The following is a 26863-nucleotide window of genomic DNA, read 5'->3' on the forward strand; positions in this document are numbered from 1 at the left end:
TTAGTTCTGTTATAGTTACTCTGTTGTCTGGCGCTATTTGCCCAGCTGGCCATGCACCATAAAAATCCAACCATCATCATTTTTTTCTATTCTTAATATGTTCATCTTGTTTATTGGAAGCTCCAATAAACAAGATGAACGTGCTTGAGACGTTCACTGTTATAGTAAGGTTATGAAACGTTGAGGCTACATAGCCCCATAGATCCGAAAGAAAAACAGCACCACGGAAAAAACAATTAAGCGTATTCCGATGCCTCGTGAACGAAATGTTGAAAAGATGGGGTATCCAAAGGCAAGAAATATCTAACGATTCTCTGCCTTTAGAAACGATCGTTAAACAACGTAAGAATAAAAGGAGCATCTGCGACAAAATAATCGGCGTCAATCTCGTTACATAGTCTAGAAGGGAACGAAGACAGTTCCACGACGTTGTTTCCTTCTGAAGGTTCGCCATTTAGGCGTTGCTTTCACGCTGATACTTGCTTTTGCCATATTTCATTTGATCCTCCACGTTCTTGTCTCTTGGGCTGCTGCGCCACTCGTCTCGCTCGCCTGAAACACAGCGAGCCTGCAGAGACGGGAAATGCCGAAATACACGCACGCGGTTCCGTTTCCAATTTTGCCTGAACTGCTTCTGGAACCGGCTCGGAGAAATGGCGAGGCAACGAAGATACGTGCGATCAAAAATAAGAAGAAGACGCGGAAGAAAAGATTGGACGGCAGACGATTGCTGCAAACACAAGAACGCGACTGCAGCCTGATGGGGGGACTCCAATGTCGAGATTGGATTTTTTTCTGGCATCTGGAATGCAGCGGCGCTTGGTCTTCGCCATTTTGCTTATTTTTGTTCGGCTATCAGTCTCTTTATCTTGATTGGTGTGCTTTCGCGAAGCCTTGTTTGTTTGGCAAATTTGTGCAAGAGATTTGTGAGTCGAGAACGAGCGAGCAAGAAGGCCGCTGGAGGAAAGATGGATGCTTGTGGCAAGAAGACTAGGAAGCCTACCGCGGCACTTGTAAAACAATTCGCGAAAACGAGGGCGACTTGAACAGCAAATTGGCATGGTCACACAAGGCGTCTGCGACATTCCGTACCGAACCCGGGATTGGCAAAGAGAGTGGTTACTCGGAGTGCGAGGCGCAGAAAAAAAGGCCAGTCGCAAAAAAACAAAAACAGTAAACGCAACCAACTGCGAATCCCTCTGTCCTGTACGCTGTATCCTCAGAGTAAAAAAACACAGCTACATAGGGAAACATCTAGGCAGGTACTGGCGTATTATTGTCAACTGTGTAAGGCAGCGTCACGCAGAGGATCGACGGCCAGCAGGAGCCCAACAGGACCGTATTCGTCGGCTGAAACTACTCTCACATGACGCGCCGTTTAACCTCCCTTCTCCGTGAGACTTGTAGTGTTCGTGAGGACATTGGACTTGTACCGTGCGCGCATCCTCGCTTTCATTCAGCACAGCTCAACGTGATGGGAGCCTTCTGACTGCGTGCTGATGCATGCTTCAAACTCGGGGATGTCATGGGACCATCTATCCGGCCACCGCTCTGACACGGGCAACAATGGCATTGGTGTGTTTTCCCGTGACCATGACGCGTAACAAATTCTGTGAATTTCTGCCCTAGCCATACTTTCATACTTTCGTGCCCTAGAGTTTGTAATTCTTTTGGGAGTTTTTGTGTGCAGGCGTGTTCCACCGCTTTTTCGCTCTTATTCCCATGCGGAGTAGCAAGCCATTCTAGCTGGTAGACTGATTTCAATATATAGCTGAAAGTTAGTGGAAAGTTGAAAGCCAAGCTAGTTTTTCAGAAAAAAATGTATCTCTCTCTCTTTCTCTCTCTCTGTCTCTCTCTCTCTCTCTGTCTGTCTCTGTCTCTCTCTCTCTCTCTCTCTCTCTCTCTCTCTCTCTCTCTCTCTCTCTCTCTCTCTCTCTCTCTCTCTCTCTCTCTCTCTCTCTCTCTCTCTCTCTCGGCAGCAGGCACAGCTGAAGCCATGCAAAGTCCATAACGTTTCGCAATAACGTTTGGCCAATATCCCGTCCTTTTTTTATGTGAACCCTGTTTCAATGAATAGGGTATTACGGGCTTTGGATTGGCTGTAAAATAACATATGGCGCTACTGGTTAGGCCTGGCGAGGTAGGGGACGCGGGTTTCATTCCCTGCCGCAGCGACTGCTTTTCTGGTGGAGGCGAAAAGCGACGGCTCCTGTGTGTTAGAGATTTCAGCGCACGTTAATGATCCCCAGGTGGACAAACTCTGCAGCCCTACACTACGGCCCGTCTCATTGCCTGTGTAGACTCAGCGTGTTAAACCCCAACCATCAATCATTCAATCAACATTTGCAAGCGTATCACCCAGAAAGGAGGGAGACGTCGGTGTGTTTGGGGAAAACGGAGTGAGTTTCACCTGTTACGTTGCAATTAGTAGCAGCGCATGCGGCTGGCTCTTCGGTTGTTGTGTGTGTGGGCACGCCTTTTATGTACCGGTATTTATATGCTATGTAGTGTTTAAAAGTGAACTAGTTGGTAGAGAGCGTCCGCCCAGTCTACCTGTGTTTCTCTGTCCCCGTCCTTTGCGCTCATTTTGATTTCTGTGAATTCATGAACCAAGTCGACCATTGAAGCATTTTGTGAATGACCATAATTTGCGAGCAATCGTATTATGAGATTTCAACCTAAGTATTACCGCCATTACCAAATTTCGTGCGGTTATCGCGCTTCCTATGCGTTAGCGGGGCCATGGCAAGAAAGTACATCGAACAGCTACGAACAAAGTACAAATTACTCTAAGCTGCATTATAACGCGCGAAAGTATTCTTTTATTCATTTTATTCTTTTTACAAAATCTTGCTGAAGTAATGATATTTGTTCTGCGGATTTTGCTAGCCACGTGGGGCTCTTTAATTGTCATAGCTTTATGGACTGCCTGCGGGCGGATGCGATGAGCGCATGCATGTTGTTCAGCAGCATAAACCCTAACCTTCTCGAATCTTCCTTTTCCCAACCGGTTGAGAGTCCACCAGTCTCATCGCAGTCTAGAAAATGCACTCCAGTCCACCCTGGGAAGGTGGTAGGAAAGTGAAGCTGTAAACGACACCCACAATGATCACGGATGCTACGTCACTTAAATTCACACACGTGGCTCTACAAAGAGTGAAGACAAAGACAATTAAAAGCACCCAACCACACCCTTTTACTTCAAAGAGATGTTCTTTGCTAAGGTAAATCAATGCGTAACTCATGACCAGTGGTTGGTTGAGTTGTATTGGTCAAGCACGTGAGTGGAAATTTTTTTAAATAAATTCAAGGAAGCTCATACCTGGCGCTAGACGATTTCACTTCTCCTCCGTCTCTGTCGTCGCCGACGGAGGCGACGAGGTCGGCGGCAGAGACGGAGGAGAACTGAGATGCCACGCGTAGGTGTGACATAGAACACACACGTGAGTCTATTTTTATAACAGGTAGCGCATGCGCAAGTCGCGCACAGGTAGCGCATGCGCAAGTCGCGCACACGGCCGCTACACGTGCCACGGGCGGAGCGCACAGTGGCGTGAGAATTCGCGTGACGCTATCATGTGGCATTCAGCAAGAACGCATGGGGCAAACACGCAGATGTGCTCGGTGAGAGCACCGACTGTCTCCCACGTTTCCGTGGGGGTCCGCAGCTCAATCAATCAACATCGGGCTCTCGCCCCCTTTCTCTCTTCGTTCCAGGTTCAATTCCTGGCAATGCTAGTAACTTCTTTAATTTGTTTGTCTGAGTTTTCAGTTGAAACCTACGGTCGCTAAAAGCCCTTGCAGGGTAGAGGTAAAAGGCTTCGCTTTGAAAACATTCTCAATCTCTTAGCTTTATACGTCTGCCCGTGGTGACTCGAACGGCTTCCTGTGCGATACGTGTTTGGTGTTGTCTGCATATTCTGTACATATGTTTTGAAAACTAGGAACATCTGGAAAGACGTCGACCCTGTCAAAATCGCGGAACAGGACACTGCGCGTATTATAAAACTGCGATCGATTTGCTATCGGACCATAAGTGCGCGAGTTCCGATAGTTACGCTTCATTTTCTCTGTATCGCCTTGCGCTTAGTCTTCGTGCGTGTTTTTTTTTTTCCCCACTCAGTGAACATAAAAAGTAAAAGAAGTAACAACGCTACACCTTATACGGCACACAGCGTTTGCATTTCAGGTCGTACACTTCGCCCACTCATTTTACTTCCTCCGCTAATGCTTCCGACGTGCGCTTTCCGGAAAGCTTTGCAAACAGCAAGCCCGAATATTGGCGGCGCACTAAAGGAGCTTCGAATAAGGAAAGATTGGATGGCGCTGAAGAGGGGAAAAAACGGCGAGTAGCGGAGGAGCCTTTAGGCTTGAAGATATCGGCTTTCCGATGGAGTACGATAATCGGCTGACGCTGATATGGCATGTTTTTTTTTGTTGTTGTTGTTTCAATGAAACCTGTCGCCGTTTTTCTTTACCTGCACTTACGCCAGGATCTGAAAGAAAACTCTTTTTATTTTGAATACGTTGACTACTTGCTATGGGAAAACAGCGGTGACGCGCACTCACAACAGGTTCATTTTCTTCGGTATTTAAGCAGGACGATGCCAGTATTCTAAACCTATAAATTGAGTATTAATAGCCTCTCCTCGATTCGTGCTTGATTTCGGAATTACTTGAGCGATATCTTCGATATGCTGTTTTTACTGCCTACGTGGTAATATGGCCAAGTGTGGTAAACATGGCCAAATATGATCTCGATGGCTAAATATGCGGGAACAATTTCCTGGTATGCTCTTCCACCCCAAAACGCTCTTTTCGAGGAGTAATCACGCCAGTACCGCACACTGCGCACCTCCTGGACTGAGACCCGCTGTCATTTGGCGCTATTTTTTGTTCGTGCTTTGCTATCCCTGTCTCATTACTATGTTCCTCCAATCATTAACCGCCAGCATACATAATAAAATACAATACCATATCAACTTATTTTAAGTGTGTGGCAGATAGCATCCGCTGTCATCGTTCTTTCACGCCACCAACGGGGGTTGGAGGAGGATACTGATAGGAGCCATTTCTTTCGTTTTGAAATATCCAAGTAATCAAATGATGCCGGAGTTTGTTTTGTCGATTTTAACTCGTTGACTGCTCCCTTCGTGATCAGCGAATCTAGAATTTGGGCCTGCAGTGTCAACAGTACATTTACAAGCCTTCTGCCGAGTACGCAGACGCTTCCGCGCTCTACAGAATGGGTTATACGACAAAGTGGGGGGTTGGTAAACCAGTGCGCAAAACATACGCAAGGAGAGAGCACAGAGAAAGAGCCAGTGGGGAGATGAAGAATGCAGAAACATGACAGGACGGCATAGTATTAAAATCAGCATATGTTTCAAAGAACTGTAGCCACGCGCATATATTCATCATAATAATAATTGGTACCAACTTACCATGGTTCTATAAAGAGAATCCTTTAGATTACCCTTAACGTGATTAACCAAGTTGATACCAAGTATGACCCTGAACCCTATTTAACAGGTATTTAGGTGTACGGGGGTTCGACGAGTACTTCACGCGTCGAATTAAAACCGATTACAGATCATGTCTTTTCTCCTTGTTCCCATCCATACCTTTTGCGTTTAAAATGTATTAGCGACGCAGCAACACCACGATTGAGCTTGTCTCTGCTCATTCGAACGACACGATGTCCCCCCTTCAAAGACAAAGAAAGGTCTCTGGTCTAACTCACCGGCAGTGACGTGGACTTGAGCGCTCACTACTGTCCCAATGGCGTTGGCGGCCGAGCAGCGGTACCGGGCCTCGTGCACGTCTCGGCGGAACTGCTCCGCACGGAACGGCAAGAACACGAGCGAGCCGTCGCTCCCACGCACGTGCCTCAGCCGGGCCACGTCGGCCGCTTCGTCGCCGTCTTCGGTCAGCCAGCGGATGGTCGGGGCGGGCGTACCCGTGGCAGAACACGGCAGGCTGCCACCCGACGAATTGGAGAAGAGCAGCCGAGACGGCAGCTCGGTGGTGAGACGCGGGCCCTGGACATTGCTTCCACCGGAACCATTCACGTCGGAGGAGCCGTGAGAAGGGGCGAAAAGTAGTTCGTTTCCAGACGCCATCGGCCAGTGTAGAAGCACTGCGCACAACGGAAAGCAGAGGGTAGGAAGGCAGCGTTAGTCAAACGAATTCTAACATCAGAGCTATTTAGGCTTTATCTTGGTCTGGTGGCGTTAGCAAAAAAATACAAAGCAAAAAACTGCCACTTGTAAAGGGTGCACAACCGCAGATAGGGTATTATAACAGTGAAGTCGCCTTTCGGGATTACTTGATTGTTAGCGCAAGGGGCATATGCGTGGGCACTCCCCTTGCCACGCCACTCTAAATATGATATTCTTTCTCGGGCTACTACACTGCAAAGAAAATTGGTGCAGCTTCCACAAGTAGTGTAGGGCTGTAGTAACACCGGAGCTGGGGGTTGACCTATTTTTTTCTCCCCTCGACTCCGCTGTCACTGTGGTGGACCGACCGGAAGGGCCTTTAAAATCGGCTAAACTTGGCCTCACCCGTCAATCATTAGCCCAACCTAGCAAGAAATATCGCAAAACCTAACAACACTTGGCGAATTGCAGCCAAACCTAGCAAAACTTAGCCAAACCGGAAGAATCTAGGTCTACAACCAACTCTAGGCTTGCACTACTAGTTCAAGCTGCGCCAATTCTTTAGTTTTGTTGTAAATTTCGCAGAGGTTGCACAAACGGACAAGCAAATTTTAACATCATGAAGAATGAGGGTAGTGGGAGTTCCCACTGCAAGAAACTTACTTAAAAGAAATTTCAGTAGGCTATCCAAATTTCCTTTGGACGTGGCTTTCAGAGGTATGCCCACACTCACGCACACGAACACACCACACAGGCGGACGCATGCAGGAAAAGAAGTGCCTGAATATAGTTTGTACAACAAAAATTTAATCCAAGCACATAGCATGCCGGATGTTTTGGAGCAGCAAAAATTCGCCATTTGGAGCATGACGGGGGCCGACAGGCAGCAGCATTCTTTTTTTTCCGGTAGTCATTCAGTTATTCCGCCATCTCGTGTTTTTTTAGAACACAGCAAGAACCTGCACGAAATGACTTTTACAAGTATGCTGCTTTTCAACGAGGAACAACCGCAGAACAAAACGGAACAATGTATGCAAAGGTACAAAAACGATTTTCAACAACAGCAACAACAAAATCCGTAAGGGAAACAGACGGTTCTGCTTTTTATGCTTTTATCCATCAGAACTCTGTCAATTACGTCATGAAAATTGTGGCGATCAGCCTTTATTTTGTTTTCTCCCGACTGATTTTATCTACACTCTTGTGAGATCGACAAAGAAAACAACCCCTATTTTGGGCGAACCGAAATATACAATGCGTAATGCTCATGTGGGATCATGCACTGTCGCTGAGCGAATCGATTCTTCAAGAATCACGCCTTATTGAGCTAAATATAGGGCTGTTATGTACACTTTTGTGTTTTTTGGAAAGTAATGGAGGAGTTGGCGATGCACATTGAACCACAGCGCAACTAAGCAGGAAGGACGAAGAAAAAAGCGCTTTATTTGTCGTTATTCCTGTGGTCTTCTTGTGGTTTGAGACCGCTGTGGCTTACTATACTCTCTTCTATTTTTAAAATATTTCATTCGTTCCTCTTATACGGTTTATTTTCCTCCCCAGTTCGTCTGTCGCTATGAAAGTATACCCCTCATTCCGGAAATGAATGCGTCCTCCACGAAAATTGCCTGTCGCAGAACGGCAATGACCAACAACGCGTAAGGTGCACTGGGGAAAAAACTAAATCTGAAGTTTGAGTTTGCAGTGGCCGGCCTTTATCGAGTGTCCAGTTACGTCTCCCTGAACCACAGTTTTCCCAAACCTGCTTGCAATCTGTTATGTTTGGTTGTCCATTCAAACGGGGCACGCTAGGCATGAGCACAAATGCATACAACGCTACCGGGATGACGCCTGATCGGTCGTTAAAAATATAGATTCAGAAAAAAGGCAGACTTTGGTAGTCAACACCGACATTCGAGTTAGGCTGTGATGGGCAGGCCGGGGATCGATGAGTGCAACGAGAGAGAATACAAGATTCCGACCAAGCTGAAGAGAGCAGTTGATGGGAAAAAAGTGCGGGCGAATCGACCCTCTGGAGGTGGTTGGAAGATGAAGCTTTATGCACCACCTACCACGGGAGACCACGGCCCAGTTGGGTTAACGGTGCGTTAAACGGTACCTGTAACGCATTCTTAATTATTTCACTTCAGCACACGTTAATAATGGCCTTATTGTTGGTGCGATACACACGCAGCCTTTGCGTTTTCTCCGCAGTTCTATTCACCGAGAACGTTAATTCAATACATGTACCACGGATGGTAGTAGGTGTTTTGGTATCGGCGTTGCGCGCGAGTCCAAACTCATCGAGGACGAAGTGGATGTACTGGCGCGCACACAGCCGCTACATGGGCCTTGTGTGGAGCGTTAAGTGGCGCGAGAGGTCACCATACGCTGTCGCGTGCATTCAGAGAGGACGCGGGGGTAAACCCGAAGCTCTGGTCGGTGAGAACACCGCCTGTCTCCCCGTCTACGCGTGCGCTTGTAGCTAATTTGGTGAGACGAGATGTCGCCACTAGGCGTGACAAAATTTGAAACGGGCTCTCACACCATTTCTCTATTCGGAGGAGGTTTCATTCCTGGCGGAGAGAGTAATTTCTTTTATTTGTTCGCGGGAGTTTTCTGTTGATTCAGATGGTCGCGACAAAACCCTTGGAACAGCAATTCGGCAGGAATTTAGGCTGTCAAAAGCGGGTAGTTATGTCTTCATTCAAAATAACCGCCATGGAGTACATAGATTTTTGAAGACAGGTGAATTTCTTACGTTATTCACGCGCCCACGCGCTGGTAGTAGAAAACACGAAAAACATCGCGACGAAAGTACAATATCTTTTTAGCATGGCAAGGGACTAAATGCACAAAATATAAATAGGTGTGATAAAGTTGGGCCATTTTTAGAAATGCCTCTCGGAGGTACACAAGATAATGATACACGCTGAGAAGTGACGAAGACAAACAACTTATAAACCCTCAACTGGGTGGGAAATTGATAAAAAAAAACATGGGAAGCCGTTACTTAGCAATGCGTGTGCGATTTTTTTCTAAAGAAAGAGCGGGCAAGGCAGTGGTGCTTTGTTCGGCTAATTGCAGACATTACGGGAGATTGATGAGCTAAATTATGACTTGGCTTTTAAGGTAAGTGCGGAATAACCTAAATGGTAGCCTAAGTAGTACGGCGCACCGAAACCAGGTGCATCTCTCAAGAACTGGTGACGAAAACTTTTATCCCAGCCTGGTGATGTGGATGTGGTTCCTCGTACCAGTAGCCCATGTGATGACCCTGCAGTCTCAATCATGTAAACCAAGAGTTGCCGGGCGTCCACGTCAGCGCTGGTCGTCAAATTCTCCCACATCTCAATGAGGAGAAGAATGTAGATAAAGGGGGGAGGGATAGGTTAAGCACGCATCCCAAGACTATATGAATTAGATTACATGGTCGAGGGCAGTATTTGTATATGGTGTTGTTTTGAGGGAAATACATGCGATGCAGATATGTTGGGCGTAGGGCAACGTTCCTTTGAAGTCTTCTGAGCACCAATTCTTTTCTTTTGGTAAACGTGGGTCTTGAGGAGTGTTAATGCTAGGTGACCTATTCAAAGGTGGCCACGGGAAGGAATTTCAGTGTTCCTTCTTAGAGGCGTGGGAAGAAAGTGCTCAGGCTTCCTTCGAAGTTAATGCCCATTCATGGGTAGTGTCTCGGTATCCACACGAAGTCGACATTTGGTGGTTTTGTTAACTGAGGAACCTTGAGCTAGCTGGGGCCACTTTACATGCTAGGAAGCTGCGAAAGGTACCTCAAAAGTGTTGAAATTTCGATTCCATGGTAAATAACAGTAGGGAGCACAAGCGCGCGCGTGTTTGTCTTACTTTATTTCGTCCGTCGCACTGTTGATTTCATACAAAAGGTGGCATTAAAATTAATGATTACGATCCTTGCGGGAGTTTTAATAATGACGAGAGCAATAACCAATAATTCCACTGGTTTGGTACTTCTGTTCTTGAGGGAGGCGCAAGTGCGATGCTTGTCCTTGGTGGTTGCCATTATCAAGTGAAGGGAGGAAGCAGATGAAGGTCTGCAATATTGTAGGAGAGCTTGATATTCGTACTCTGCACATCTTCCTGGGCATGTCTACGAGCGTAGCGGCGACCGGAGTGTAAAGTAGGGTACACGTATTGGGCCTTGGGCGGGTGCGAACAGTTTGGCGCCAAAAATGTGGAAATGTGAAACAATTTTTGTACCTGTTTCTGTGTAGTTTATGAACCGAGGGTCTCTCAAAGTGCTAGAACTTTTGATGCTTCAGTAAAAAGAGGACGTCGGCCTAAAGATGCCCCTCCGAGAGTTGAGAGAGTGAGTTTTCAATCTTCCATTACAATGGTGTAGTCGTCATAGTGTATGACAGAGTTCCTTATTTCAAGGTGTTGTTCCATCCTATTAGATGGATTGGCATAAAGCACGTATCTACGATAAATTTGTAACAGCGGGATTTAATTCCCGCTTCGAGTACCAGGAGTAAAATTACAATGTGGCAATAGGACAACGCACGCATCTAATTGTTAAAAATCTTGCGAAGAAACATACCGCAAAATCCCGAGAGATGCCCCACTCCCGAAAGATAACCCACACCTGTTTCTGGCACGATTTTCCATTTTTTTCAATAACACCTAAATATAACCCACCCCTGACAATAGCATCATCCCGGCCGGGGATGACGCCCGCGGAAACGAGGTTAGCTAGCGTGGGTAGGGTGCGATAACAGGTCACATGTCACAGGAACCTGAAAAGGTGCGGTATATCAACAGCCCTCCATGGATCAGAAGACGGAGAGCTTCATGAGCGGCTCGCTTCGGCGATCCCTCCTTCTGGTGCCCTGCCAACCACGTCGAACTCCGTGCGTGAGGAGGTGGTCGACTTTTTGTTTGACAGTGAGAGCGACTGTTCGTTCGACGGTTTTGACGACGAATGAATAATACAGTGCTAATAAACGCGTGTTCGTTCTTTGGCTGCGATACATTTCTCAACGTTTTTTCACTGCACACCGAAAGTTAGCCCACGTCATATTTTCCCTCGATTTGCTCTCGATGTTAGGTGGGCTATCTCTCGGGATTTTACTGTAAAACGCCCCTGTCGTTTTGTAGAGATTTTCACAGAATGTTTAGAAAAACAATCCAGGGTGTGCGGCAGGAGCAACTGAAGCTATACATAATATTTTTCATCAATGTTAATGGCTTCGTTATTGCTCTAGCGGGTATAACCGCATACCGTATACAGTAGACACTACAGTTAAACATCGATATAAGAAACATCGATAGAGCGAATTATCAGTTGTAGTGAACTAAATACGAAGCTTGGTTGGTCACACTTCATTTTAGGGACACTTATCTTTTGTATAAGGAAACCGAAACCATGACAGCGCCCGTTACATCGGCTGTAGCGAAGAAACATTTGGTTATTGCGAGGACCAAGACACGTAAACCAGCATAAAAATGCAAAGTAAAGTAAAGTAAGCCCTTTCATGCGTGTACACTACAAACCGTCCTGCTCATTGCACTGAAAGACCACCAAACTAAGATTACATCCTCCTTCAAATAAATAAGAACGGAAGCCTGTATAGTAAAAAAAAAAACTTTGTTGTGTTGTAATTTCGTGTTTGCAGGTTCTAGTCCATTTAGTTTGAAATGGCACAAAACGACAGGTAAGGAAGACACGTCTATAGTGGTTTCAAAGTTTAGCATAATGCGTTTCGTAGCTACGATTTTTCCACATGCCAGATTGCCGATTCCGTTAAGACAACCAAAAGCCGTCAAAGAAAAGATTATTCAGAGGAGAAAAAAGTATGAGCGAAACAAATGACACAAAATACCGCAGGAACTTAATACTCGCCCCAAGGCAACATACGGAGAAGATATCATGGTGTTTTTCACAACAGCGGTGGCTCATAAGTATTTGCAATTCGTTGGCGTTTTATTTCCTTGCGCTGATGATGATGATGATTGTAGGGTTTAACGCGCCAACGCAACGTAGGCGATGAGGCGTGCCGCGGAGGAGGGCTCCGGATTAATTTTGACCACCTGAGGATCTTTATCGTGCGCAGAAATCTCGTACACACGGGCGTTTTTGCTTTTCGGCTCCATCAGAAAGGGTGGACCACGAAACAACCCGAACGCGTTGTGCCTGTCGCAAAATCCCACTGTCAAAATAAACTGGTTATTTCCCCTCGTGTTCAAAATCCCTCATCTCATATGCATATGTTAGCAGTTGCCCCCTCTCGTGTCCCCTCGACTTTCTCACGCTCCTCAGCGAAAACGAAGGTTGAGTCAGAAAAGCGGCCACCGCGGCCGGGAATCGAACCCGCGACCTCGTGCCCAGCAGCGCAACGCCTTAGCCACTGAGCCACCGCAGCGGGTTTATTTCTCTAGCGGAAGAAATTGCTACTTAGCCGCTCGGATAAGTTAGCTTTATCACACTTGGAGCGATATAACGTACAGCATCCGCAATATAAGTTAGCCCAGAATAGATTCGTGTGTTGTGTCGGTCTGTCATAACTTTTATAGCGAATACTATGGACGAACTGGCCGCGGGTTCGATTCCCGTACGTGGTGGCCGCATTTTTGATGGACGCGAAAAACAACAACGGCCGGGTGTACGATATTTCGGTGCACGTTAAAGATCCCCAGGTGGTCAATATTAATCCGGAGCCCTCCACTAGGGTGCGCCTCACCGCCTTCGTTGCGTCGGTGTGTTACACCCTACAATCAATCACAATGAACCAACTACTCCACCAGCTATTTTTATTAAAACATTACAGCGCTAAGATCAGCCTGTCAAGCTTTATAGAGGTTGGGCCTTTGATTCCTCTCGCGCATCACGGAAGTCCGAGCGACTCAAACGTCGCCAGAATGTCGTCTCCGGGTGCCCGTTTCCCTTCTTTGACCTTCACTGCTTCCAGATCACCGCACCGCACTCTGGGACTGCGGGTCAAAGGGGACGCGACGGAGAACGTTTCCAGATGAGAGGGCAGCCTCTGCGGAGCCCGCTTAAACACAACTCTCCAAGCAGCCACGGTGGCGGGGGAAAGAGAGAAGCGTAAGTGGAACGCCAATGGCCGCCGTGTACGTTATATCATCGGGCCGTTTCCGTCGTCTCATCCGCAACGCGGGCGGCGACACTTGGAGCGACTTGGGAGAGGACATGGAAGGGGAGAGACCGGCCGGGGGTGAGACGCAATTTGTTCCCAGTGCTTTCGCTTGCCCAGCTCCACTAGCTCCCCCGCTCGCTCTCTCGCACCGCTGGGCAACCGCCAATGCCGGATGGAAGGGCCAGTTGTCATTGGGACGCCGGGGCGTGCGCTACGCCATTCAGTCGAGCGTGAAGCGGGGCAAAAGCAAACACCGTGCGCGCAGCCGAGGCCCTGCACTCCTCCCGGAAGACCCGGAGACGAGGAATGAATGGGGAAAGGAGCCCCCAAAAGGGAGCCAAGACGGCTTCGAAGATTAACAGTGCAAAGTAAAGGAAAAGAGGATCCGCAGGCAGCGTGAACAAGCTCCGTGCTATCCGCGCGCCTCTCTTTTCCTCCGCACCCTCTCTTCCTTCTCTCCGCCTCTCTCTTTCGCTCTAGCCCTCGTTGGGTTCCTGGTTTCCTATTTCTGAACGCGCCGGCTGGTGTTTCTTGTTACGGTTAATGCGGCGGTCGCTGCCGAAGGACGCCTGCCTCGGCCTGTTTTCGCTCTGGCGGAGATGACGTGACGGGAAGATGGGGATGTCAGCACGTGCCGCACAAGAGGGATGAGAATAAAAGATTTAGCGTCTTTTGCGAGCTGGAGGGAAGGAAGAGGAAGCTGGGAGAATTTGCCGCCACGTGATGGGAAGTACCGTATCGTAGAAGGCGAGATGATAACTTTTAGCTGCAGTTTTACCTTCACGTGGTGCGTGACTATAGGTGTAAACAACAGCCGTTGGAGAATAGAGAAAGAAAGGCGAAAAAAAGGCGCAAAAAATAAAAATATGCGTCGTATGAATGTGTGAAGAAATCAAGCGTATGTCTGGAAATTTTGAGGTTCTGAGGCTGTACGGCAGCCAGGGCTTGAAAACGTACGACAATATTTCTTGCACTAGATAAGCGCTAAAAATATTTCCGTGTTTTTCCTCCTGTCAGTCACTCACCTGGATGTTCCCAAAGAACAAAAGAGGGTTTAATGGCGTAAGCAAATTTCAGCAACGACTTTGGTGTAGACTGAACCCTCCTATTCTCTGTGTAAGAGCGCAACACAGACGATACAGGATTAATGTCTCGCGTGGATGGTAATAATACGGGCTTGTGTTAAACGTATCTTATCGCAGCTATTTTCGGCCCTTCAAGTGGTGCAGGAAGGGGGTTAAATCGCGTATGGGTAAATAATCAAAGAAATACTTGCCCAATCAGGCAATAAAAAGAAAAAAAGAATAACACAAAAAAAAGAAGAAAAACACCGTTTAATAAACAGGCCAAATGCTGCCCCAATTCGAGAAATAGCTCCTATACACTAAGTAACTAATTACATAGAAAAAAAACGTATGTAAATTTCGCACCATGTAGTATTTAAAGCAGGGTCCTCCGCAATCAATGGCAGGCACGAAACTCCTGGATCCCCAAACATGAATTAACCGCGTCTAAACGTAGTGTCATTAAACGTAGAAACGTGCTTTAAGGATACCTGCTCACTCTACAGGAGAAATTAAACCGTGGTAATTGGGCAAAAAGCAATAAGTGGAGTAGAATAACGCACGATTTCGCAAATAGCGTGCGCGCATGGCCAGCAAGAGCACTCAGTCATAATAACTAAAAGAGGAAGAAATCGTTGGAAGGGAATAGGCTGATGACGACGGCAATAATGATGATGTTGATGAGACGATAGGTTTAGCTATGGGCAGGTGCCGCTGTAGGCACCAGGTCATTACGTCTAATAGAATGACCGCACTGCCTTCCATGCGACGCTTAAGGCGTTGCTTTTTCGAAATGAGCCAGATCCATAAACCCGGAACTGAGTCGGATAAACCTGCACTCACAACAAAAACTCGGCAACGTTCCCCTAAAAAGGGGTGGCCAGAAAATAGTTCAGATAACGCCATGAAAAGGTGTACGCAGATCGTTGTTCGTATAAAAAATCAGCCAGATCCTGCGGTGTCACGGATCAAAATGAGCCAACTCGATTTCCCCAATGGGAGTTTGCTCTTGCCTTCACTGTTTAGACTGTTTCGTGGGCGTTTCCGGAAGGTTTCTTTTTTTTGTTTTGCTTATCCAAGCTGGCTTAATATGAATTCAGACGGCCGTTAGGAGATCGGAGAGCTATCTGATTCCACATGTCAATGACTAAGCCAACGGAAGAAAAAGTAAACGAAATGAAACAAAGAGATGTCAAACAATGACTTCATTTCGTCTCACCCGTTCCTACAAAATAACACCGGTTATATTTATTTTTTTACGCCCATATTTACCATTTTGGTACTTTACTACACAGCCGCCACTTACAGGCACTGCCAAATTCCCCACCCCTCCCTCCTCACCGTACGAACCTCTTCACTAAGGTGAAGAGCAACGCGTTATCCTTCTTGTGAAGCGTTTTGAAAATTCATGGCAAAGCAATGAAGAGCTTGCTTACTTCATGAGTGCCTCAGGCGTGTCCAAGAAAATTATCCCAGGGAGAAATTCGAAAAGAGCTGCTAATGGTGCCAAGAGGACTCACCTACTCTCCATGTGTAGTTCTACTGATTTTGGAGCCCTGTTGCATATTTTAGGCCTTTTTCTACAAACACACAATTGCACCATGCTTGATAGTTAACGTAAATAAACTTTTTATAAGAATTCTGTTGAGCTTGAGTGTTTCAATTCAATATGAGCCAAATTCTACCTTACCCCTCCCCCCCCCCCCGATATTTCTCAAAACTTCACGGCCTAATTTTTAATTAATTGTAACGAAAAACATACCCTAGCTGATGACATAAATGTATCATATAATACCTTTGATGGTGTTGCATCTAGGTCCGGTAACGAACTTTTTCTCGTTTCTCAAATTCTTGTTAGGTTGATCTGCCTCACTTCGAAAGAAATGCCTCACCTGTTCTACCGATTTCATCGGCGCTTTGATTGAGCGATGAACACTTAACCGTTTAGGTGGACACCAACCGTGAAACGTGGCTCCGCAAACGCTTCCAGCAAATCCATTGCAGAATTTAACACTAACGCTTTCGCGTTCAATAAACCATTAGGAATGTTTGGTGTCTACATTTTTTTCTCGCCTTTTGTATCAAAAGAAGCGTTAATTACGAATTTTCTTCTTCGTTTTGCTACATTCGGTCTAAATTGAACACGCAACAGTCTACTTTTTTCAACTTAGAGGTAGTTTATTCCAAAAGAAATCGTTCCATTTCAGCCAAGCTTCCATTGTGATGCTCTCAACTACTTTGCTGTGCGGCCGTCCAAACTCTTTCTCTCGTTTTCGCTCTTTAGCCATAGGACATTAACTCCGTTCTTACATATACCCAACTTTGTCTTCTTGCCACCGATAATCGGCATAACAGCTTCAGACGTTAGACCCTGGGTGACCCACCCGACCGGGCATGCCACAAACCACGAAAAAGTCGGCTCCCGAGTAGTGCCAGCTGCTGCGTTAATGAGAAGCCCGCTTTTAATTTTCAGGTTCAGTGCTGACTTAATTTTCAATTTGGGCGCGCGTGGCCTGTCGAGCTCCTTTCTTTTGTATACGGAAGCCCATGTGCCCAGAGCGCTGCTGTACATCTTGAAGCCCAGCGCAATAGATGCAGGAGCAGCCGCATTTGCCTGAGCGTTCCAGCGCACCTCGGACCGGTGCCTCTAGTGTCGACCATTCCTTCCCAGATAAGGGAGCACGGAGAGTACGACGAAACAGCTGCTTTCTTGAGAATAAGAACGCGGAATGTGTGAACAAATGTATGTGGGGGAAAGGCAGGCGTATAGGGATTGAGGAAAGGGCCACAGCAACGCCCAAGTTCCTGTGGGTCGAGGCAAACCCCTTAGAAGCAGATTGTTCGGGAGTGTGGCGAGCGAGTGTGCAGCCGGAACTTCAAAAAAATGTGTAAACTCAATGTTCGCCTTATTACAGCTGGCTCAGCATCAAGCTTCACGCATTGGGAATGTTGTCATTAGCTCTATATCGCTGACGACAAAAATATGTCACGTTTGGAGCGTTTGACTATTCTGAATTTTTTACTCCTGTACTGAACAATTTAGGTTTCTGTATCTTTGGGCACATCACGTGAGCTGGTGTCCTGAGTAAATTAAAATTGTATATTGTCATTTTAAGCGAACCATAAAGTAGATAATAGTTTCGTTCTTTGGACAGGAACGCCCATATTTTGAGGGCGAGCTGTTGCCCCAAATTTTTATACGCGGTAAACTGCTTTGCGCGGCCTGCACCGTTTTAGCTGCGGTTAGAAGGCATCAGAAATTGAAATTGAAGAATTTTCTTTTTTGAAATACAATACCAGCTACAAATCAGCGCCCGTCCTGCGCACTTCTCTGTCTGTCTTCATTCCGCGCTGCTACAGATGATGAAGCTGTAGCAGCGCGGAATGAAGACAGACAGAGAAGTGCGCAGGACGGGTGCTGATTTGTAGCTGGTATTGTATTTCAAAAAAGAAAATTGAAGCAAACTCCGTTTGTCAACACTGGTCTGTCGCACCAGGGAACGTATGGTACTTACACCGAGAGTCGTCCAACATGGTTTCGGTTATTTTCTTACGGAGGGGAGAGGGGTGAAGGGTGGCACGGACACTCTTTATATGCACACATTCCGAGCCGCTACTTTAGCTGCTTGAGATTGGAACGGTGAAGAGGATAGGGTACAGCCTTCCTGTTAAGCGCCACAGCATTTTTTGCCGACATTGCTGGGGCTTGTGCCGAGGTCCACCAAAACGTTTTTAGCAGCAGTGTTGTTGCATGGTAAGGGCACAACTGCAGTTGTAAGTGTACCTCTCTGGCTTTTCGTGCCGTTCTCAATTGCTTCTTTTGCATTTTTGAATCGCGAGTGCAAATCGTAAGCCTAGTTTGTATTGAGTCGGACTCTCGACGAAGCAATCCGTCCAGTGAATAGGGCAGCTTTTAGGAGCAGCTTCATCGCGCAGTGTTTGGGCACCGCCAGCGTGCTAATGTTATTTTTTGCGGACAGCGTTGATGCCCTTACAAGGTGCTCCTGCGGGTGCAAAAGCAGCAGATTGTCTAGCTGCCCGACGAGATGACGGGGTATTTATAATACTTTCACGATATACTTTAGCCAATTTGTAGGTGCTTGTTTCTGCCGCTCGTGTGGTACTGATAGTGTACGAAAGGAAACATTAAGTACTTTTAAAATGATATTTTTTATTCCAATTTGTTATCCCTAGAAAAGGTTGTGTATGCAATTTGGTGTTTTATTCTCTTCAGCAGCGTCACCTTCAACGCTTTTGCTACCTTTCGGGTAAATCTGTTATCGTGAATCATTGCGAGCAGATAAATGATTTGGGATCCTTGTTTAAAAAACTTACTGTTAATGTCAAATCTTCAGTGTTTAGAAGCCTAATCCCAATGATTCCAATTTCTTTCTTTGTAGCTCTAGGTACAGGCTTTATTTTTGTTTATGATTTTTCGAACGCCAGGTTACCGTGTACTGTGTGGAATGTGATATTCCAAAAATCACCTTAAGCCTACCGCCGTACATCACCATTAATCGATATAAATCGAATCAGAGTACAATTATCATCGAAGCACTTGTTTTTTTAATTGATTATCGCTGCCTTTAGGACACTTTATTCCTTACTTATACCCCTGGCTCCTTATCGCTGCGCGTTAAACCTATCATTCCTTTTCCCATGGCTGTGCATGGCGGGCTAAGTGATATTTCTAAGTGCTTACTAAAACAGCAAGTTTCCGCCTCTTGTGTTAGTCCCGGTAGCATGCGTCGGCTGTGCATCCCGGTCATGCGCCGCGGCAGATAAAATGCTGCAAACCAATGCTTGGTTAGGCCGGCAGACTTTCAGTGCCAGATACATTTTCGCTAGCGACAATATTTTAGGCACGTAGTGACTACATTAGACACATTTAACTCAATCATTCCATCACCCCCTAGAACTCTGCAGCACCAAGCTTCGGCAGTGCCCTTCAGACGTCTATAATATGGTTTGAAGGTGCCTTGCTCAATCTACTGCAGTGCTGCGCAGAGCTAGGCGAATAGAAGTGGTCGAAACGGCGGTGGGGTAACGAGGCATTTCTAAACAAATCTTTACAAGGGTGTTAACGTAGTTGGCTTGTACAATGATGAGAGCGTCTCAGCTCGGTGTCCCCATCGTTCGTTTCCCGCCGTCCTCTCGCTTCAAGCGGGTCGGGCTTTTTGCAGCCCCCCGGGATCTGTTTGAGCCTCCAAGAGTAAAATGGCCACTGTTTCAATTTGAGGAATGGGAGCGAAGGTTTGCATGAGACGGTCATCCGAAGAGGGGAAGGGGGATGCGACTCATCGGAGCTGTTTTATGAGGCTCCAGGCATGTCTGGCTACGTTTGCTACCATCCGTTGGACGGTGGGACGAGACTAATCCCAGCTGATAGTGCGGCGTCTGGCCTCAGCATCCACGTGAACATAAGTACGGCACTCTGACAGTACATAGGTAACCAATTATGCACATATATCGCTGCAGCTTCATAAAGTATTTCAAAATCAAACGGCGCCCCTGTAATCGGTGAGGATGGGCGACAGAGATACACTTTTCAGTGTACAAAGATATAGAAAAAATGTAGACGAAGTTTGAGACCTGCTGACAGTTCGGCAAAAAATTAAATTCTGTTGAAAGAGCCCAAAATGCATAATAAATAAATGATGATGTACGTGCTGGAAATAAATGACAACCTCATTTTGTCAGTGGGCCGAAACTTTGTGCAAAACCCTCGAGAAAAACTTTGAGGGATTCTTGCATACCTTTTTCTTCGCTTTTTGAATTCTTTAACAATGTACTGACCCTAACGACTTGAGAGTAATCTACATAGCAAATGCAACGGCGGTGCCTTCTTTAAACAACACAATACAAAAAAGTAAAGTATCGCTCGGCATAGACCCTTGACTAATGAACATACCATTTTAAAGTTTCCGTGGAGTAGGGACAAAATGAACAGTCTTGTAGGCAGGCCATTATTTGGTGCGGGCCATTACCACTGGCTGCAAAGCCTCTAAATCCTCCTCAACTGTTCGTGTCCATTCTTTCTTTCGGGAATGCACCGTGCAGGCTCCCTTCCCTCACCAGGCAAGACTACGGGCTTCTCGTTTCATGCTCAAGATTGACGACTCGCTCAACGCCGTGCTTTCGCCGAGGCAGCTCCCAATCCCGGTTAGCTGTTCCTTCTTGAAGCGTTGTCTGGGCAGACGGGTTGCGTCACTGAGTGGTAAGCCCGAGGGAATTACAGCCCCTGTCGTAGCTCGCTGGGCTTTCAATTTAGCCTATATGAGATTAGCAAAAAACTCAAGCAGGATTCTTTATTTTCTACGTTCTACGCGATAAGTTTAGCCTGAAGAATCTTAACTCCAACAGGGATTCAAGCCAACAAGGAAAGCAAAAACGAGTTGAGCTGCGGTAAAAATCGCGAAGAAAAGTGCTACTCAATCGTGCATCTAAGCGTTGATGACAACGATTTCTCTTGTTGCGGAACTCCCCCGTTGGATTAGTATTTTAGCGCTCGTTGACATACCCTTTTGCTTAATTCTTGTTTAATTTTTGTTCGGAACTCCGAGATGCTTTGCATCACCACATAGTTCCATTCCGTGAGATGGTGTTATTTTTTTGCTCAAGACATGTTTATTTTACGTTTGATGCTGGAAGTTCGCATGGTATTTTGTTGCAAACCTACACATATCTGTCCGCGACGGCATGGCTTACCCCCGCTGATAAAGAAGAGGAAGAAATGCAACTCAAGATTCTTCAGCCTTGTTGGTGCTGTAAGGCGCAAGCACAAGTGGATTCACGGGGACATGGTATTTCGGCATGGAAGGAAAGTGTTGTGACAACTCGATTTGCACAGAAAGTAATTTCACCATTTCGTTTCCCCTTCGTGCTATCAGCCCTGGCGCTCAACTGTAACTCACTTCGCCCCTAGCACTGCTTCTTACCTTTTCTTTTCCCAACCCTTGGGCGTCCTAGGCACGGGCCACAGAGTTCAGCCTAAGTATGGCTACCGCGTCCCTTCAGCAGCACTGCGAATGTGGAACTTCGTTACAAGTTGATTCAACGAACACTTTAAACGAAACGTTGGGAAGAAGCATATGTACCATTTCAGCCTCATTTGTACTTGAACTGCATTGCACTTAGTCCCAGACTTCGACATTGTTGCGAGCATTCAAAGTGCAGTGAAGACGTTCTCGTTTAAATATGGTACTTTTTTTGCGCCACTCCTGTCGGTACCTAAGCCTCTTTTTTTTTGTTTGTTCTCGTGTTTTCCCGGTGGCCCCCTCCTTCTTCACTGTATTTTACACAGCGTGACAGCCCAGTTGTGGCCATGGAGGAAAGTATTTTTAGTTACAGTATCTTGGTTACATTTGGTTTTGTTTTTTTTCCAGTCTTGCCCGTACGTGTTGCTTCAGAACCTTTTTGACTACCGTTCGCACTTTTTTGGTTACCCATGGTTTAAATGTTGGGCATTTGTTCAAGCATTGTTGGTTTGGTGAAGGTGTACGCGTACCGAGTGCCGTTGCTTCAGTCATGGAATGGTAGCATTGTTAAAGTGTCGTGAGCAGGAGAGCTGCATTGCAGATGAAGGCGAAGAACCGAGAGTAAAATTTAACTGGTGTACTATATGGTGAAAAATGAACAGAGGTAATAGGGAAAGTGCACTTCCGCGAGCTTACAGCATGACTAGAGAAGAGTAACTCTCGTGACAAGGGCCTGAAGCGTTCTGACACTGGTCGCTGAAAAGACGGGATTTATTACAGAAGTGCGAACATTTACCCGCCTTCCAGTGTTGCGCAAGGCACGGGCAAAGTCACGCTCCGACTTGTGGTAACTTGTAGGAAAAGGGCAGACTTTACTGAGGCAGAAAAATTTCGTCGCACTGCACCAAACCCGTATCACGCGCGCACAGGTTATTGATGCGCTGAATCGTAGCAGCGTGCAATTTTCCTACCCAATATACCAGAAGTAAAAGGCACCAGTATTTACGGCGAACTTGTTATCCTCTCTGTGTAAATTTTGCCAAGTCGTGTAGTACAGCCTATACTGCGCTAGTTGTAGAGTGGCCGGCGCTGGGGCGCGTGCAGACATTCATGGTTTTGCTGACAGAACTCCGGGCGGTGACCGTGTCGCGGTAGAAAAAACAAATTTGCGAATTCGTAATTTATACTGCTATCACCCCGAACATTTACTGTCATCCGGAAATTGACATTAGTTGTTAATGACTAAGGGTTTGGCAGTGCGGGTATACAGGGTAAAACAAATGTAATTTCATATTGACAGCGGTGATGATGAGCAAGCTGGCGAAATTGCAGAATTATTGTTCAAGTGTGTCCATAATATTTCCGGACCGAATAGTTTTTATGACAATAATACTTTTTCTGTATTTTGAACATAAAAGGAAGGAAATCGCCGTTTTAAGGTACATAAGTTGAATATTAGAAGCCGAGAGAAGTCCATAAGACGTCCGTATGACCGTGCATTGGTGAGGGGATTTTTTCTGTAGGTATTTGTTTGCCGTTTTTTATTTGAAACGTAATATAAAGGGTAAAATACAGGTGTACTAAGAGCTTTTAGAAAAAGTATTATTTTGTTTATTACTGATATTTCTTGTCTAGTGACGCGTCGCTGCTGTCGAGGTTACTCATCCGGCTGCTGAATGAGCTCCACATCCTCATTTATCTTCTAAATGCCATTCGCTTTGAATGTCACTCGGTATTCTCATGTAGCTCCGGACTAATGAAATATAAATCAAACGACATTTGCTCTAAATGTCATAGATGCGTCGTGGGACAGGGGTATCAGACGCTTTTTAGCGGGTACAAATTTTAATATGGAAAGATTTCAACTGTTTTCAGTTCACAGTCTTTGCATTGGTTTTTGAGAGCGTAGTGTGAATATTGGCCGCTCTTTACGTTAGATGACGCAATTTTGCCACCAGAATAACTTCTGGTGGGAAAAGCGCTTTGTCATGGCGTGGTCACTTCCGTGACCGGCTCGCGACCATGCGCCAAGCCTCGTGCGATCACCTATGCGATCGAACGAACTTCACACGGAAAAAGCGGTGCTTGCAAAAAATCCCGCATCTTTCTTGCGTTTCAGCCGTAGCATCATTGTCGGCGAGCCCACCACCACCACCTCAGTTCTGCTCTACAATTGTCTTTGCGCGTGATTCCATCTCCGGGCGGGTGCTTGGTTCAGGCAGCCACTTTCGTTGTTTCCGGGTGGAGGAAATGATATCTTATGGCGGAAGCTTCGTGAGCCCGGCAGGCAACCGCGGCAGCTGAAGACAGTTAGCGCCGTCCCCCCCCCCCCCCCCCAAAAAAAAAAAATCGCTGAAACAGCCCAGGAACGGTCCAAGGTTTTCAAAATGGTTTCATAAGTTTCATGACCATGTTCACTCATGCATAACCTACTTGGCCCTAAGCATACATGTACAACCCACATGCTAGAAAATTTGGGGCACGTAATGTTACCCGATAACTTCGAAGGTATCCTTACTTTTTAGCCGCCGACACAAAGAAAAGAAGCGAAAATTTGTTCAATTCAGTTTTTTTTAAACCTTCGGCTGCAAGATTAAAGCGACCGGCGCAGACGTCATGAAGAATAGAAATAAGTAAGACTGCGAATCAATGAAATAGGCTAAAGAAATTGTTTCAGTAAACAAGTAAATCTAAGAAGGAAGAAATGAATTGATTTTGTCATACAAATGATATTGTTTAATAACAACTGAACCCAATAACGAAATTGGGATAAACTTTGTCGCCAAACATACCGATGGGGTTGCGAGAGTGTATAAAAGAGGCAATGAAATGAATAATTTCTGCAAAACAGTTTCATTGAATCAAATGCTTGACTCAGTGAATTGTTTATTGTCATAAGCCCAGTAAGCACGTATTTTACTCATTTTTTAACACTAACTGACAGTGACCAATCACCAAATTTATTGTCACGTGCGCCACGTGCCATGATGTCTCATCTTAATCTCCCCGACTCGCCATAGCAAAACTGAAGGGATCTCACTTAAGCTTTGCTTCCATCTCCAAGCCTCCTTAAAGGGTTCCAGCCGAAGAAAGTACAAAAAATCAAAACGGCCGAGAAACATCCGTCCGCCGTAAAGCGTAACACACAGCAGTCTTGACGGGTGCCCAGATGTTGCACGCGGAACGCGCTACAGCACGAACACTTACTCTGCAAAGGTACGTGTACGTACGACTCGACCTGCCTTTTACGACCCCGGCTGCCAGAAAGCCAAGCAAAATTGCGCTCAAGCCTGGCTGCCTTCCTTTCGCACAACCGATTACGTGCAAGTGCAGCTTCCTGCCGACACCGTCTTACTGTCACGTTTTCGCCGTTTGGTATATGGGTGCCCGTTTGTTTTTCGATAAATATAAGGGCCTTAAAAGTTTGATGTTTTTTTTTTGCTTCCTTCGCTGCTTCTTACGCTGCGGCAATACCGGGCTGCAAAGTGTACTCCGTCGCTACAAGAGTCCGCCTGCTCCCACTCATGCATTTATGGGCAGTAAAAACGTGCTCCAAGGCCAAATTGAAAATTTCCGTGCCTGAAACAGGCCGGCGAATACACCGTAAGTACACAACGCTGCCATACGATTCACATCACGTTAGAACGCTCTCTATGCGTCGCTTTGATCGGCCGCTTTGTTTCTTATCTCTCTGTATACGACCTCAAACCTCGCTTTTGGCAGCAACCATATGTCCTTATACACCGTTCACGCATGTAGCCTTAAAGAGACACTGGTGGAAACAATTTGGCCGGTTATCAATGCAATATGGCGGCAAGAATTTGAATGCAACATTCTCGCGGCAAGCAGGTGTTTTATTTAATAAGGCAGAAAACGCCAGAGACGTGAAAACAAGGGACGACGCTTCATACGCGTTTGCCTGAGTCGATTAGTGAATTGAAAATGCCATCCCGTGTTCTTTCGTCTCTTGGGGCCCACGGTAGCATAGGACGTGCCCGCTAGCGTGCTCCATGAAGCCGTCTCCTGTCCTTTTAACTTCGCTTAACCCTATAATATATCACAGTTGATGTCCTAAAGCTCCAATAGTAGTACAGCTAAACCTCCTTCACAAGACAAGATCCGTGCGTTGAACCTTGCCAGGGTCAATTTTGAAACGAGGCCTGTCGGGACCCAGATATTCTTAGCACCCTCTGCTGCATCGCTGTTCTGTCGGCCGCCGTGGACAGGTCCTCTACAGCTGCTGGGGACTGAGGGCCGAAAGCTGAGTTGGTTATTCATAGGAGGAGGGTGACCAGATCTTTCTCTGGTGGCGGAGTGCTGTTTATGTCCCCAAGAGTCTTCCTTGATGGGTACGTTGAAGAAGGCAGCAATTCATGGCTACATGGATGGGGCATAGAGGGCCAGACGAAAAATAGCAAACGAGCGAGAGAAGTTTCCTGCCGACAACGTTGCCCCGCATGCCTGTAGTTACCCCGATCCAGTGTATGTCAATTTCGCTTGTTATAAGAGCGGTTCTGAAATAACCAGCTGACACGCTGGCTGACTGAGGAGATTAACTGACGTCTGGCCCTTGGAAAGGTGAGCTACTTCCATGCTCAACTGTAGCGCTACAAAATTGCAAGTTTGGAGGTCAGCTGGAAAAGCCGGTGGAGTTATATTAGAGTGCTTCTTCGCTTTTTCAATAAGTATTATGCCCCGAAAATCTGTTTATCGCGCCCTCCCCAACAACGTCAACCTTATATGGCAGATTTCCTGACGAAAACGAAACATTAATGCAGCTCTATCTATACGCACCCTGCATGAATGGAAGCTTCCAGAACATAAGCGGGCCTAGTTTACACCCGGCCTTTTAGATATAAATTTACCAATAAAGCATCTAGCGAGCTGATTTACCTTTTTAAACTAGGGAACAACAACGCGATAAAGCGGTTAAGACATTTTAAGGGCCACTCAACTGAATTTGTTAAGCTCCCGTTTTTGCTTGAACTGCGTGTCCTACCTCAAATGAACGCACTTTCCATCATTTATACGGGCGTTACGGCGGTATTTATTTAATAAAGCTGAAGGAAGAAAAACTACCATGCGCCGCTTGCACTGGCAGCACCAACTAACAGCAGTGACATCAGTAAGAGGTGCTACATAATTGGACGATGTCCAAGATTATATTAAAACGAGTTTCGGTTTCGGTTCTGTGAAACATCATGCTTGTAATCCGACATTATTGTTGGATGGGCATTTTCGATATGTTAGTAATCGGCATACCGCACTTCTGCCATGTCGTCGGCTGTAAAATGCGTCAGATAAGCCTACCAGGACGGCTTGGAATCGTAGGAATCACTAGATGTGGCGTACGTAGTGGATGAACGCCCTCCGAGTCACCGCAGACGCTCAAATGCCATCCGCGTTTTCCAGATCTTTCAAGCTTGCCTGGCTAATGCTTGTATCGTAAAAAAGCATGTTTGCACTTGGCCAAAGTTCTGCTAAAACAGGACTGTGCCCACTCTCCACAAGCATTCGGTGCTTATGACAGC

At 46.3% G+C, this 26863-nt stretch overlaps 1 protein-coding gene across 1 annotated transcript in view; it reads right to left on the reverse strand.

Annotated features, from left to right (window-relative positions):
* Positions 1-26863, reverse strand: part of LOC144175068 (cell adhesion molecule Dscam1-like) — a 322844-nt gene that overhangs the window by 248796 nt on the left and 47185 nt on the right. The window contains exon 2 of the mRNA XM_077704109.1: positions 5744-6139. Within this exon, the coding sequence (XP_077560235.1) occupies positions 5744-6139 (396 nt within the window). The remainder of the gene's footprint in view (positions 1-5743; positions 6140-26863) is intronic.

This window comes from Haemaphysalis longicornis, unplaced genomic scaffold (assembly GCF_048455015.1).
Source record: "Haemaphysalis longicornis isolate Haplotype H1 unplaced genomic scaffold, Haemaphysalis longicornis Haplotype H1 scaffold_3, whole genome shotgun sequence".
Lineage (NCBI taxonomy): Eukaryota > Metazoa > Arthropoda > Arachnida > Ixodida > Ixodidae > Haemaphysalis > Haemaphysalis longicornis.